The sequence below is a fragment of the Schistocerca cancellata genome, chromosome 4, assembly GCF_023864275.1.
Source record: "Schistocerca cancellata isolate TAMUIC-IGC-003103 chromosome 4, iqSchCanc2.1, whole genome shotgun sequence".
In the NCBI taxonomy this organism is placed as follows: domain Eukaryota; kingdom Metazoa; phylum Arthropoda; class Insecta; order Orthoptera; family Acrididae; genus Schistocerca; species Schistocerca cancellata.
In genome coordinates this window covers 18,423,601-18,438,690 of record NC_064629.1, presented here as the reverse complement: position 1 = coordinate 18,438,690, position 15,090 = coordinate 18,423,601, and the positions used below count along the sequence as shown (strand labels likewise).

Below are 15,090 nucleotides of genomic sequence, written 5' to 3'. Positions count from 1 at the left end.
GCTCACTTTGCTGGACCACTTTAAAACTTTACCAATTAATTGTGTTTTGTAACAAATATGTGGTTAGAAATGCCACAATTTTACAGATACACTGCACTCACAGAACAATATGTGACGTGCTGCCACTGCCACCAGCCACCCACCTCCCCACCCTTCACCCTCCCTTACAAAAACCAAGGTTCCAGTCACTGACTGTCCTTCCAAGACTGAGAAATTATTGAGAAAAATTATTTATGAAGTTTTGATATGTGTAAATTACAGAGCAGGTCTAGAACAAAATTACCAAACAACCTGGATTGCTCTTTAAAGCAGGTGTTTCACGATGTGGGCACTGTCATCGTGACCAAGTTAAATGATATGTTCTCGTTTGTCGTAAATCCTCGGGTGTTCTAGGTGGTGACATATACTTTCAGTAAGTGTAAGAATGGTAATACGTAGTCCGTGTAAGTCTCAGTTGCAAACTCCTGAACTTCAGAAGATGAAGTCCGATGTATTGTATTTGATAACTGAAATGATCAGGGTACACCTGCAATGAAACAGTGTGCAAAGGTTTTGCCTGCAGCAACTGAGAAGTACAAAAGTACTAAATGAACTGAAGCAAATATGGTCTAGTGTGAACTATGAAACAAGTGTTGTATAGCCATACAGAAAGGTAGCTCATTTAAAGTATTTAAAAATGTAGTTTCTCAGGAATAAACCACCAGAGACTATGAGCTGGTTTTACAACAACACTCAGCCAACATCCCTGAAAAATACTGAAAATTCTGTTGATAGAAATCACTTCTGCTCTGAATAACTAGGGAAATGGGACCATATCAGCACCAAATCGAAATACAGAGTATCAGGCTTCATCTTAACTACAGACATACACTGTGTTATGCTACTTACTTTGCTCACATTAGCTTTCCTTATAAATACTATTATTTGTTAGCTCTATATTTAACATACCTCTTGTGGAGGAACATCAAATGAAACAGTCCGTAGATCTACTTTGCAGTACGTATCAATGCACGGTAAGACAAAAAAAATTCCCGGACCACGGGCTCCCCCCTTACGAAGTCTTCCCAAGCGGAAGATAACAGCGCGTTCGTACTCCTGGACCACCTAAAAATTTAAGAGCATTCATAACCCTTTGTTATTTAAATGAAAATAATCTGTCGACCTTAGTTTATTTACAATATTCTTATTCAGTACACAGTAGGAAACAGTAAACTTTAGTTCCATGAACAATTTGTAAAAAAATTAAAAGACAGCAGTGACTTCTTACTTCATTTAAGAAATTAAATACAAAAGAACAGTTTATACTACCACTTAACTTAGAAAATTCTACGAGAGTAACACAACTGAAAAACTATAGATAATTAATGCACCATCAACACTATTGATATCATTGGAAGGTTATGAAAGAGTGTTGTTACAGAAGAGTCACCAATATTTGATTTAGATGTTTTTGTTGCCGTTGTCATTGTTGTCATCGTCGTCTTCAGTCCAAAGACTGGTTTGATGCAGCTTTCCGTAGTGCTCTGTTCTGTGAAATCCTCTTCATCTGCAAATAGCTACTGCAACATACATCCTTTTGAACCAGCTTACTGTATTCATCTTTTGGTTTCTCTCTATAGTTTTATTCCACACACTTCCCTCCAATATTACATTGGGGATCCCTTGGTGTGTTAAGATATATCCTACAATAGATCCCTTCTTTTAGTCAAATTGTGCCACAATTTTTTTCTCATCAATTATATTCAGTAGCTCCCCATTGGCTACACTATTTACAATCTAATCTTCAGCATTCATATGTAGCACCGCATGTCAAAAGCTTCTATTCTCTCCTTGTGTAAATTGTTTATTGTCCATGTTTCACTTCCATACAAGACTACACTCCAGACAAATACCTTCAGAAAAATACTTCCTAACACTTAGCCTATAACAGATGTTGACAAATTTCTCTTCTTCAGAAATGCATTTCTTGTCACTGCCAGTCTACATTTTACATCCTCTCTGCTTCAGCCATCGTCAGTTATTTTACTACTCAAATAGCAAAACCCATCTACTACTTTTAGTGTCACATTTCCTAATCCAATTCCCCCAGTATCATCTGATTTAATTTGACTACATTCCATTACCCTTTTTACTTTTGTTGGTATTCATCTCATACCCTCCCATAGAGACACTGTCCATTCCATTCAACTACCCTTCCAACTTCACTGCCATCTCTGACAGAATTACAATGTAATTACAATGAAATCCAGACCTTTAGCTGCTTATAGGCATTGATAAATATCAACAGGGACAGTTTAAAATGTGTGCACTGACCGGGACTCAAACCCAGGATCTCCTGCTTACATGGCAGATCCACCTGAGCCACTGAGGACACAGAGGATGGTGCGACTGCAGGGACTTATCTCTGGCATGCTCCTCGTGAGATCCACATTCCCAACTTACTGTCCACACACTACATTTGTAGTGCCCCTGCCCGCTATACTCATTACTCATCGCAGAAAGAACAGATACCATCTTCATATAGAATTACAATGTTGTCAGAAAACCTCAAAGTTTTCATTTCTTTTCTGTAAACTTTAATTCCTTTTCCAAATTTTTCTTTTATTGCTCAATGTAGCAATTGAACAGCATCGGGGATATGCTACAATCCTCTCTCACTCCCTTCTCAACCACTGCTAACCTTTCATGTTTCTTGCCCTTTGTGACTGCCGTCTGGTTTCTGTATAAGTTTTATATAAGCGTTTGCTCACTGTATTTTACCCCTGACACCTTCAAATTTTCAAAGGGTGTATTCCAGTCGACATTGTTAAAAGCTTTCCCAAATCTAAAAACGCTAGAAATGGAGGTTTGCCTTTCCTTTTAAGAGAACTCAAAGGATCAAGTACTGCCTCACATGTTCCTATATTTCTTCGGAACCCAAACTAACCTTCCCCAAGACTAGCTTCTACCATTTTTCCATTCTTCTGTAAATAATTGTAGTTAGTATTTTGCAACCATGACTTACTAAACTGATATTTTGGTAATATTCACACCTGCAGCACCTGCTTTCTTTGGAATTAGAATTATTTCATTCTTCTTGAATGTCTGAGGGTATCACACACTTCTCATACATCTTGAATACCAGGTGGAATAGTTTGTTATGGCTGGTTCTCCAAAGGGTATCAGTAGTTATGACTCTGTGAAATTCTTCTTGCAGTGTCATAGCTCCTATCTCACCTTCATATATGTCTTCTTCTCATTCTATAAAATGCCTTTAAGTACATTTCCCTTGTACAGCCCTTCTATAAACTCCTTCCACCTTTCAGCTTCTTAGCTTAGAACTGATTTTCCACTAGAGCTCTTGATGTTCATAGAGTTGCTTTTCTTTCCTTCAAATGTCTCGTTAATTTCCCTGTAGAGTATGTATCTTTCCCCTAATTATATATTCTTCTATAGCTTTACATTTGTCCTCTACTCATTCCTGCTTAGCCATTTTGCATTTCTAGTCAGTCTCATGTTTTTAAATTCCCCTATTCCCCTTTTCTTGCTTCATTTGCTGCATTTTTGTATTTTATCCTTTCATCAGTTAAATTCAGTAACTACTGTGCTGTTCAGTGATACAATTCCATGTTTTTTAATTACTTAATCCTCTCCTGCCTCCACTATTTCATCTCTCAAAGTTACCCATTCATCTTCTTCTGTATTCCTTTCCTTGTTTCAGTCAATAATTGCCTAATGCTCCCTCTGAAACTCTAAACCACCTCTCATTCTTTTAACTTATCCATGTCCCATCTCCTTACTTTCCTTCCTACTAGCAGTTTCCTCTGTTTTAATCTACAGCTTGTAATCAATAAATTATGGTAAGAGTCCACATCTGCTCCCGTAAATGTCTTACAGTTCAAAATCTGGGTCCAAACTCTCTGGCTTAATATTATACACTGAGGTGACAAAAGTCATGGGATAGTGATATGCACATACACAGATGGCAGTATATTGTCAACACGAAGGGAATTAACAGACTTTGAACACAGAATGGTAGGTGGAGCTAAACACAAGGGATATTCCACTTCGGATATCATTAGGGAATTCAATATTCTGTAATCCACAGTGTACTGAGAATACCAAATTTCAGTCACTACTTTTCACCACGGACAACACAGTGGATGATGGCCTTCACTTAACGACCGAGAACAGCGGTGGTGTTTGCATAGGGTTGTTAGTCCAACGCATAGCCAACACTGCATGAAATAACCACAGAAATAAATGTGGGATGTAGAACAAACATATCAGTTATGAGTGTGCTGTGAAATATGGCATTAACGGATTACGGCAGCAGACGACCGAAGTGAGTGCCTTTGCTAAAATCACGATGTGCCCCAGACCGCCTCTCCTGGGCTTGTAACCATATTGGTTGGACCCTAGATGACTGAAAAACTGTGGCCTAGTCAGATGAGTCCAGTTTCAGTTGGTAAGAACTGATGATAGATTCCAAATGTGGCACAGACCCCATGTACCCAATTTGTCACCAAGACACTGTGCAAGCTGGTGGTGGCTCCATAATGGTGTGGGCTGGGTTTACATGGAATGGACTGGGTCCACTTGTTCAGCTGAACAAGTCATTGACTAGAAATGGGTTTTGTTCAGTTATATGGAGACTATTTGCAGCCATTCACGAACTTCATGTTCTCAAACAACAATGTGCCACGTCACCGGGCCACAATTGTTTTCAATTGGTTTGAAAAACATTCTGGACAATTTGAACAAATGATTTGGCCATGCAGATCATTTGACATGAATTCCATTGAACATTTATGGGAAATAATTGAGAGAACAGTTCGTGCACAAAATCCTGCACTGGCAACACTTTCTCAATTGTGGATGCCTACAGAGGCAGTACGACTCAATATTTCTGCAGGGGACTTCCAATGACTTGTTGAGTCCATGCCGTGTTAAGTTGCTGCACTATTCTAGGCAAAAGGAGGTCCAACACAATATTAGGAGGTATCCCATGACTTTTGTCACTGCAGTGTATAGTCAATGTGCAATATTTCAGTGTCTCCAGATCTCTTCCAGATATTAAGCCTTCCTTCATGATTCTTAAACCAAGTGTTAGTGATGACTGAATTATGCTGTGTGCAAAGTTTTACCAGGTGGCTTCCTCTTTAATTCCTTTCTCCCACTTTGTACTCTTCTAGTATTTTTCCTTCTCTTTCTTTTCTTACTATCAAATTCCAGTCTCCCACCACAAATTTTCATCTCTCTAAACTATCTGCACAGTCTCTTATCTTATCGTACATTATTTGCAAACTCTTTATCATCTGCAGAGCTAGTGGGCATAAAAAATTGTACTGCTGTGGTGTTTGTTGGCTTTGTGTCTATCTTGGCTATGATAATACATTTACTATGCTGTTAATAGTAGCTTACACACATTCCTATTTTCTCATTCATTATTAGACCTACCCCTAGATTTGATTTTGTGTTTATAGCCCTGTACTCACCTGACCAAAAGTCTCGTTCATGCTGCCCAATTAAAGGATCGGACATTCCACATAGTAATCCATAGAATTCCAGTTTTGGTTTTCCTGATGACAACACCCTCCTCAGTAGTCCCCACCCAGAAATCTGAATAGGGTCTATTTTACCTCTAGAATATTTTACGAAAGAGGATGTCGTCATAATTTAAGCATACAGCAGAGCTGCACGCCCTCAGAAAAAATAATGGCTGTTTGATTTAGCACAAAAACAAAAAAAGAAATAGCAAGACACTTTGAACAGAGAGCCTTGGTACTATTGACAGAACGTACATATTCTGCATCAGGTTTGCACTGCTTTTCTTACTGGATATTTCCTTCATAACTGAAAAAAATAATCTAGGACTTTGATGCTAAGGAACTATAGTGCTACTCGAATTCAGCTATTGGATTGTTGAATAGTACTGAGTTACTTACTCTGATGAGATAGATCAACATAAGTTTGGATTAACACAAAAAGTTGGAAACACACAAGAAAGGGGTGTTTGCAGTTTTGTCGATTTTGTGAGAGTGTGCAATAAAAGATAGGAAGGAGGTTAGGGTTTTTCATCTCATCAGCATCGAGGCATTAGAGTCAGAGCCCAAGCTCAGAACGATTCAAAATTAGAGAAAGAAATCAGATGTGGCATTTGAAAGGACCCATTCTGGCCACTTGCTTGAAGCAGTTTAGGGAAATCGTGGGAAACCTAAATCTGGATGGTTACTTGTGAATTTGATGTATTATATAATGTGGGATACTAGATACTGGAAATCTCTCAGTGGTTTGACATGGACAAAATTTGAGGTAGAAATTCTATGTATGCTTCAATATTGTTCCAGAATGAGATTTTCACTCTGCAACGGAGTGTGCACTGATATGAAACTTCCTGGGAGATTAAAATTGTGTTCTAGACCGGGCAGGTAGGTTAGAAAATTTAAAAAGGGAAATGGATAGGTTAAAGTTAGATATAGTGGGAATTAGTGAAGTTCGGTGGCAGGAGGAACAAGACTTCTGGTCAGGTGACTACAGGGTTATAAACACGAAATCAAATAGGGGTAATGCAGGAGTAGGTTTAATAATGAACAGGAAAATAGGAATGTGGGTAAGCTACTACAAACAGCATAGTGAACGCATTATTGTGGCCAAGACAGATACGAAGCCCACACCTACTACAGTAGTACAAGTTTATATGCCAACTAGCTCTGCAGATGATGAAGAAATTGAAGAAATGTATGATGAAATAAAAGAAATTATTCAGATAGTGAAGGGAGATGAAAATTTAATAGTCATGGGTGACTGGAATTCGAGTGTAGGAAAAGGGAGAGAAGGAAACGTAGTAGGTGGATATGGATTGGGACTAAGAAATGAAAGAGGAAGCCGCCTGGTAGAATTTTGCACAGAGCACAACTTAATCATAGCTAACACTTGGTTTAAGAATCATGAAAGAAGGTTGTATACATGGAAGAACCCTGGAGATACTGAAAGGTATCAGATAGATTATATAATGGTAAGACAGAGATTTGGGAACCAGGTTTTAAATTGTAAGACATTTCCAGGGGCAGATGTGGACTCTGACCACAATCTATTGGTTATGACCTGTAGATTAAAATTGAAGAAACTGCAAAAAGGTGGGAATTTAAGGAGATGGGACCTGGATAAACTGAAAGAACCAAAGGTTGTACAGAGTTTCAGGGAGAGCATTAGGGAATGATTGACAAGAACGGGGGAAGGAAATACAGTACAAGAAGAATGGGTAGCTTTGAGAGATGAAATAGTGAAGGCAGCAGAGAATCAAATACGTAAAAAGATGAGAGCTAGTAGATATCCTTGGGTAACAGAGGAAATATTGAATTTAATTGATGAAAGGAGAAAATATAAAAATGAAATAAATGAAGCAGGCAAAAAGGAATACAAATGTCTCAAAAATGAGATCGACAGAAAGTGCAAAATGGCTAAGCAGGGATGGCTAGAGGACAAGTGTAAGGATGAAGAGGCATATATCACTCGGTATAAGATAGACACTGCCTACAGGAAAATTAAAGAGACCTTTGGAGAAACGAGAGCAACTTGTATGAATATCAAGAGCTCAGATGGAAACCTGGTTCTAAGCAAAGAAGGGAAAGCAGAAAGGTGGAAGGAGTATATAGAGGGTCTATACAAGGGTGATGTAATTGAGGACAATATTATGGAAATGGAAGAGGATGTAGATGAAAATGAAATGGGAGATACGATACTGCGTGAAGAGTTTGACAGAGCACTGAAAGACCTGAGTCGAAACAAGGCCCCCGGAGTAGACATTCCATTGGAACTACTGACGGCCTTGGTGAGCAAGATGTATGAAACAGGCGAAATACCCTCAGACTTCAAGAAGAATATAATAATTATAATCCCAAAGAAAGCAGGTGTTGACAGATATGAAAATTAACGAACAATCAGTTTAATAAGCCACAGCTGCAAAATACTAACACGAATTCTTTACAGACGAATGGAAAAACTAGTAGAAGCCAACCTCGGGGAAGATCAGTTTGGATTTGGAATACTCTCTTTCAAATTCTAAAGGTGGCAGGGGTAAAATACAGGGAGCGAAAGGCTGTTTACAATTTGTACAGAAACCAGATGCCAGTTATAAGAGTCGATGGACATGTAAGGGAAGCAGTGGTTGGGAAGGGATTGAGACAGGGTTGTAGCCTGCAAGCAAGCAGTAAAGGAAACAAAGGAAAAGTTCGGAGTAGGTATTAAAATCCATGGAGAAGGAATAAAAACTTTGAGGTTCGCCGATGACATTGTAATTCTGTCAGAAACAGCAAAGGACTTGGAAGAGCAGTTGAATGGAATGGACAGTGTCTTGAGAGGAGTATATAAGATGAACATCAACAAAAGCAAAATGAGGATAATGGAATGTAGTCGAATTAAGTCAGGTGATGCTGAGGGAATTAGAGTAGGAAATGAGACACTTAAAGTAGTAAAGGAGTTTTGCTATTCGGGGAGCAAAATAACTGATGATGGTCGAGGTAGAGAGGATATAAAATGTAGACTGGCAATGGGAAGGAAAGCGTTTCTGAAGAAGAGAAATTTGTTAACATCGAGTATAGATTTAAGTGTCAGGAAGTCTTTTCTGAAAGTATTTGTATGGAGCGTAGCCATGTATGGAAGTGAAACATGGACGATAAATAGTTTGGACAAGAAGAGAATAGAAGCTTTCGAAATGTGGTACTACAGAAGAATGCTGAAGATTAGATGGTTAGATCACATAACTAATGAGGAAGTATTGAATTGGATTGGGGAGAAGAGGAGTTTGTGGCACAACTTGACCAGAAGATGGGATCGGTTGGTAGGACATGTTCTGAGGCATCAAGGGATCACCAATTTAGTATTGGAGGGCAGCGTGGAGGGTAAACATCATAGAGGGAGACCAAGAGATGAATACACTAAGCAGATTCAGAAGGATGTAGGTTGCAGTAGGTACTGGGAAATGAAGAAGCTTGCACAGGATAGAGTAGCATGGAGAGCTGCATCAAACCAGTCTCAGGACTGAAGACAACAACAACAACAACAGACCGAGATTTGAGCTCGGGACCTTTGCCTTTCACGGGCAAGTGCTCTACCATCTGAGCTACCCAAGCATGACTCATTCCCCGTCCTCACAGCTTTACTTCTGCCAGTATCTTGTCTCCTACCTTCCAAACTTCACAGAAGCTCTTCTGGTTCACAGAAGTTTGGAAGTTGGGAGACTAGGTACTGGCAGAAGTAAAGCTGTGAGGACGGGGCATGGGTTGTGCTTGGGTGGCTCAGATGGTAGAGCACTTGCCTGCGAAAGGCAAAGGTCCCGAGTTCAATTCTCGGTCCGGCACACAGTTTTTGCTTGGGTAGCTCAGACAGTAGAGCATTTGCCCACGAAAGGCAAAGGTCCCAATTTCGAGTCTCAGTCCAGCACACAGTTTTGATCTGCCAGGAAGTTTCATATCAGCGCACACTCCACTGCAGAGTGAAAATCTGATTCTGAAAACATCCCTCAGGCTGTGGCTAAGCCACGTCTCTGCAATATCCTTTCTTCTAGGAGTGCTAGTTCGCAGAAGAGCTTCTGTGAAGTTTGGAAGGTAGGAGACGAGATACTGGCAGAAGTAAAGCTGTGAGGATGGGGCGTGAGTCATGCTTGGGTAGCTCAGATGGTAGAGAACATGCCCGCGAAAGGCAAAGGTCCCAAGTTCGAGTCTCGGTCTGGCACACAGTTTTAATCTGCCAGGAAGTTTCAATATTGTTACTGTCACAAGTCCATTGGTTTCCAGATTTCCTAACTGATCATTTCAAATGCTCTACAGCTTTAGAAAACTTCTGCTACTTCATTAATAATAAGCTGTGGTATTGTATAATGACAAAAAAACTAAGAAAGAGTGAACTAATTAAATCAGTATCCATATAGCCCACAGCAGAAATATCTCATGTCTTTTTGAAAATACACCTTTAAGGAAAGAAATGATACCATAAGAATTATATAAAGCAATGTCAGTTAATGAAACATTAAAAATATAGCTATAAAATTAATAATGGAATTAACTTTCTTAATGAAAATACTTGCCTCCTTCTGACATTTAACACATTCACCAGTCAAATTTTTTATGACGAATGATTTATATGTCAATTGTGAATGTAGACTTTCCTAGCATATGCTACTGACAAAACCTCTTGGTTAACACTGTTAAAATAATGCAACATTTCATTTCATAGACTATCTTACTTATCATCATCTTCACCAGAAGATCATCATATGACACTCTACGAAGTGTCACAGTATTTTGACACTGCCACCCAGCTCAAAACACAAGAGCTTTTCATTGATATGTCAACAGTTCATGATTTTCATTTTATTATCTACATTTTACAGAGCAGATGCTACACCTTTTATATTGATGAAAGTTTGTTTTACAGTAATTTGTAAGTGGTCTCTTACCTCCTAAATAGATGCAAGAAACCTACTAAAACCGAGATCTGGGATCATTAGCATTCTGAACCTCTTGCTGTTTTCTCTTCCTATTCCTCATCATGTGTAACTTTTCTCACCTTGGTTGACATTTCTGGCACACTTTTAAATCCCAAATGTTGTCATTGTTGTGTTTGACCAGATGCTCTTCCCAGTCCCAGTCTTAAGTGAGTCTATATTACTCAGCAGAGAAGATGTAGTAAAGATGCATCACCTTTAAATATATTGTGTAAGCAATGGTCTATAGCATGTCCAGAAACCATCTTATCCCTAATTATTTCTGTATTGTTGAACATACCTTCCTCTGAAATCTTCAGCAATCATGACACAGAATCTTCTTTTTCTCACCACTGCTGTAATTTACAGTCTGTGTCAATGTAAACATTTCAAGCGTTTACTGCTGGTGGCAGTATTCAGAAACCACAATGTTTTTATGAATGTTACACTTGTCATCTTCTGGTGAACGGTGCCCAATGGAAGACAAAATTCTCATCCAGCGACAGTTTTAATCTGCCACATGGGCAACCACCCATTCCAGGGCACATTCTATAGCAAGTCACGAGAGGTTTGTATATTTTGTGCCATCTGAATTCTCCTCCTTGTTAGCAGCGATTTCAATACACATATGAGCATGTATTCAACAATGCTTAATTTTCTTTTGTGCTAAGGAATAGCTTATCACCTGTTCAATCTTCCACCAGGCCTTCCACCAAGTCCAGTAGGTTCCAAGAACTTATCTAGTCATAGTCCAATAAAAAGACATTTGCAGCTACAATTTATTTGTTTTTGTCAGCCCACAGCATCCAATCTACCCTATACTTTAATCCCCTTTTTCCCTGCTCTTGAGAGAGCATCTGCACCCATTTGTCATTCTGCAATAAGGTAACTTTCTCCTATTGCATCTGCCATGTCCCTTAGCACTCCAGCAATACTTGTCCCAAAGTATCACGACCCACTGCAGTGATATTCTTAATTTTTCTGCTCTAGTTTCTATCTTTTGTCATGTGACTAATAACCCTCTCAACTTTTACTTTCAACATCCATCACATTCTAAATCTTAACATTTTTATTATTCATGGCCTTTCTTCAGTGCAATTTTCTTTCATTGACTTGAATTACTTTAATTCTTTTATTTATTCATCTGTTTGGTTATTTTCCTCAAATTTCTCACTTTCCACATGATACAAAGTCGCATATGGCTGCTAAGCTACCTGAGTGCAGTTGTGCATTGGTAAAGCATTATGACAACTATTCTGGGATTAGAGCATGCATTTGACAGTTTTTAATATTAAAACTACTTAGCCTCTCATTTTGAATAAACACCTGCGGTGGGCCACACGACTTGCACACATGGAACAGCAATCACTTGTTGTCTACCGGAGCCCTCCTCTTTATAAGCCTGGTGCAGGAGGCACTTGCTCTGATATTGTGTTGATACTTATTGTCAGCAACTGCTTATATCAGCACCTGGATTGTTTCTATGTTTGTATCTACATTCTCAATTGTTGTCTGCCTGTAAGTAGAAGAAGAATTAACTCTGGTTGATTGTGGTCATGCTGTTGGTAGTGTCTTACAGTGTGATAGAATTGGTGACAAGTGTGGTGTTCACTTCCAAGTGCTCCGTCTATTTGGTTGTTCCTTCATTTCTTCTATCCATGGAGGCAGTGATCCAATCTCTCCTCGAGCAGCAGCAGGTTCTTACAGTCGCTATCACAAAGTTGGGAGCCACGCTGACTTCGCAGGCTTCCACACCATCGGCATACCCGTCATCCTTTCACTCTTAAGACAATGCGCCCAAAGACTGGCAGGCATATGAGAAGTGTCACTGATGCAATCATGTGGAAGGCTTCGTTCCTTTCTCGGATTTCTCCTTGGATCTACCAACTGTTGTGCCAGCTAGTCCTGCTCCAGGAACCTGTATCATTTTCGTTCAATGAAATGTGTACATTGCCATAATATCACTGTAAATGCATGCATGTCATTGCAGCACTTGTAGAGTTCTAGCATTGTCATAAAAAAAACACCAGTCTTACTGGGTTTGGAGGCCAAACTCCATGCCTCAGTCACAAATGACAGTTTGTTACTGATGATCATCATGATTCCTATGCTGATTCTATTGTCCATGATATTATCGTCCGGTTGACTCCTGATAAGGAGATGTTTCAATGTGCACTAGAGTGTAAGAATCCATCTTTGGCTGAAGTGTTGAATATTGCTCAATTTTTTGATGTACCTCATGCTGCTGGTGGTCAGATTGAGGCTTGGTCATCAGGCATCAGTCAGTTTTCAGGAAAGGGCAGCATGGCAGCTGTACAAAAGTGGCCTCTGCAGCACATTGGATAGTGATATGACAACCAACCACAGCTCCGTGCTCTCATCTCGCCCTACTGTTTCGTGTAACATGACAGGGCTGTGTGCCCTAAGCACTGGGTGACTTGTGACAACTGTAGGAAAAAAGGACATATAGCGTCTGTGTGTTGTTCCCAACCACCTCGTACAGACATGAACATGGATGTTAATTCTGTCTCCAGTGCTTATGAATCATAACCTGTTTATCAAAGTGCTCAGACTACAAGTGGACACGGGTGCTTTACTGAACTCGTAAACCTATATGGATTTGGGTCTCCCGTGTTGTCTCCAGTTACTGGACATTTGGTGAGTTACAACAACAGCATATTCCAATTTTGGGGCAAGTTATGGCTCCAACTATGTATAAATCTATGGTTTGTTCCTTAACTTATTTGGTAGTGGATGATGCCGGTACTTCAAATTTGTTCAGTCTGGATGTTTTTCAATGCTTTTGGTTTTCCATTTTATATGTGGTGCACCTTGTTTCCAGCCGGCACCCTTACCAGCAATTAGATACTCTGTCTTCCGAGTTCTCGTCTTTTTTTCTCAGATGGATTAGCTTGTGCCACTAATTTTGTGGCACACGTTACCCTGAAACCTATGACATGGCCGTTTTTTCTGTGTGTGCCATCTTCCAGTGGCTTTGTGTGATCAAGTGAAATGGAACTAGACAGGCTGATGTTGTTGGGGGTCATACAGCCTATTACATTGAGAGAATGGTTTACCTCCCTTGTGATTGTTAAAAAACTGACTGGTCATCTTTGCATTTGTAGCAACTTTAAAGTTCCAGTTAATGCTCAATCTATCATTGACACCTGTCCTTTGCCTCGTCCAGACAAGTTACTGGTTGAACTCACCAGGGACCAGTTTTTCTCCAAAACTGATTAATCTGAAGCCTATTTACAGGTATCATTGGATGAGGATTCTAAATGGCTCCTTGTGATTAACATGCCCTTCAGGTTGTACCAGTACTGTTGCCTCCTGTTTGGTGTGGCAAGCAGCCTGGCAATTTTCCATGTTTTTTGATGATGACCATTCCAGAGTGCATCAGCTACCTCAATCACATTGTTGTGATGGGTGCATCCCGGAGAGCATTTACGTAACTTACTCACCTCGTTCACAGTCTTACATACTGCACCGTTGAAATCCAACTTGGCCTAGTTTCAGCAAATCCATTGTGTATTTCAGGTTTGAAGTTTCTCGGGATGGTTTAAGCCTTTACATTGTCATGTTACCATGGTCTCAGCTCTGCCTCATTCTATCAATGTCACAGAACTCCAAACATTTTTAGGTGACATTGCTTACTACCACAAATTTATTTTGGGTGCAGGTGTGTTCGCCCATCCCCTCCACAAGTTACTCCACAAGACTGTTCCTTTTCAGTGGATGCTGACCTGCCAGTAGCCTCACACTTTTTAAATATAAATTACATTCTGCTCATTGTCTGGTCACAACCTGGTTTTGGCTTCAAATACCTCTCAGTATGGACTCGGGACCATTCTCGCACATCATCAATATGAGGATGGTTCTGAACGTCCGACAGCTTACACATCAGAAACGCTCAACTCCACTGAGCAGCACTACTCCCAAGTTGAAAAGGAAGTGTCTGCTATCTTCTAAACACTCAAAAAGTTTCACGTGTTCTTGTACAAGTCTAAGTTCCACCTCATTACTGATCCAAAGCCCTTGGTTTTGTTGTTTAATCCATCTGTTTCGTTGCCCAACAAAGTAGCACATCACCTTCAGTGTTGGCCCTTGTCTATGTCTTGCTAAAACTATGAAATACTCTTGTGGCCTACCACACAACATGCCAGTGTCAATGTGCTGTCCCAGCTTCTGATGAAACCAGATCCTACTTTTGATCAGGATTAACTACTTTGTTTTCATTTAGATATTGAGGAGCAACATACAGTGGAAGTATTCCCTATTAGGGGCACCCAAATTGCAGCTGCTGTCACTGCCAAACCGGTTTTGCATCAAGTTGTTCACCTCGTTCAGTAAAGTTGGCTGGACAGGACTCTGGGCAGGCCTTCTGATCTTCTGCTTAATTATTTTGACCTTAGTCACAGCCTTTCAGTATTAGATTGTGTTGATTTCTTAGCTATTGATGGGCTGTTGCCTAGGATTGTGATCCTGGTCACCCTATTGCGAGATGTGCTTCAGCTCCCACATCAGGGACGTGGGGGGTGGGTCTCGCGTACCAAGTTATTGGCCTGTCAGCACGTGTTTTGGCTACACATCATGGTGACATTATACATCTTGTCGCAGCCTGC

At 40.0% G+C, this 15,090-nt stretch overlaps 1 protein-coding gene across 6 annotated transcripts in view; it reads right to left on the bottom strand.

Annotated features, from left to right (window-relative positions):
* Window positions 1–15,090, bottom strand: part of LOC126184790 (band 7 protein AGAP004871-like) — a 489,046-nt gene that overhangs the window by 29,380 nt on the left and 444,576 nt on the right. For all 6 annotated transcript variants that reach the window (XM_049927367.1, XM_049927368.1, XM_049927366.1 and 3 more), the window contains one exon: window positions 949–1,104. In XM_049927367.1, the coding sequence (XP_049783324.1) occupies window positions 949–1,104 (156 nt within the window). The remainder of the gene's footprint in view (window positions 1–948; window positions 1,105–15,090) is intronic.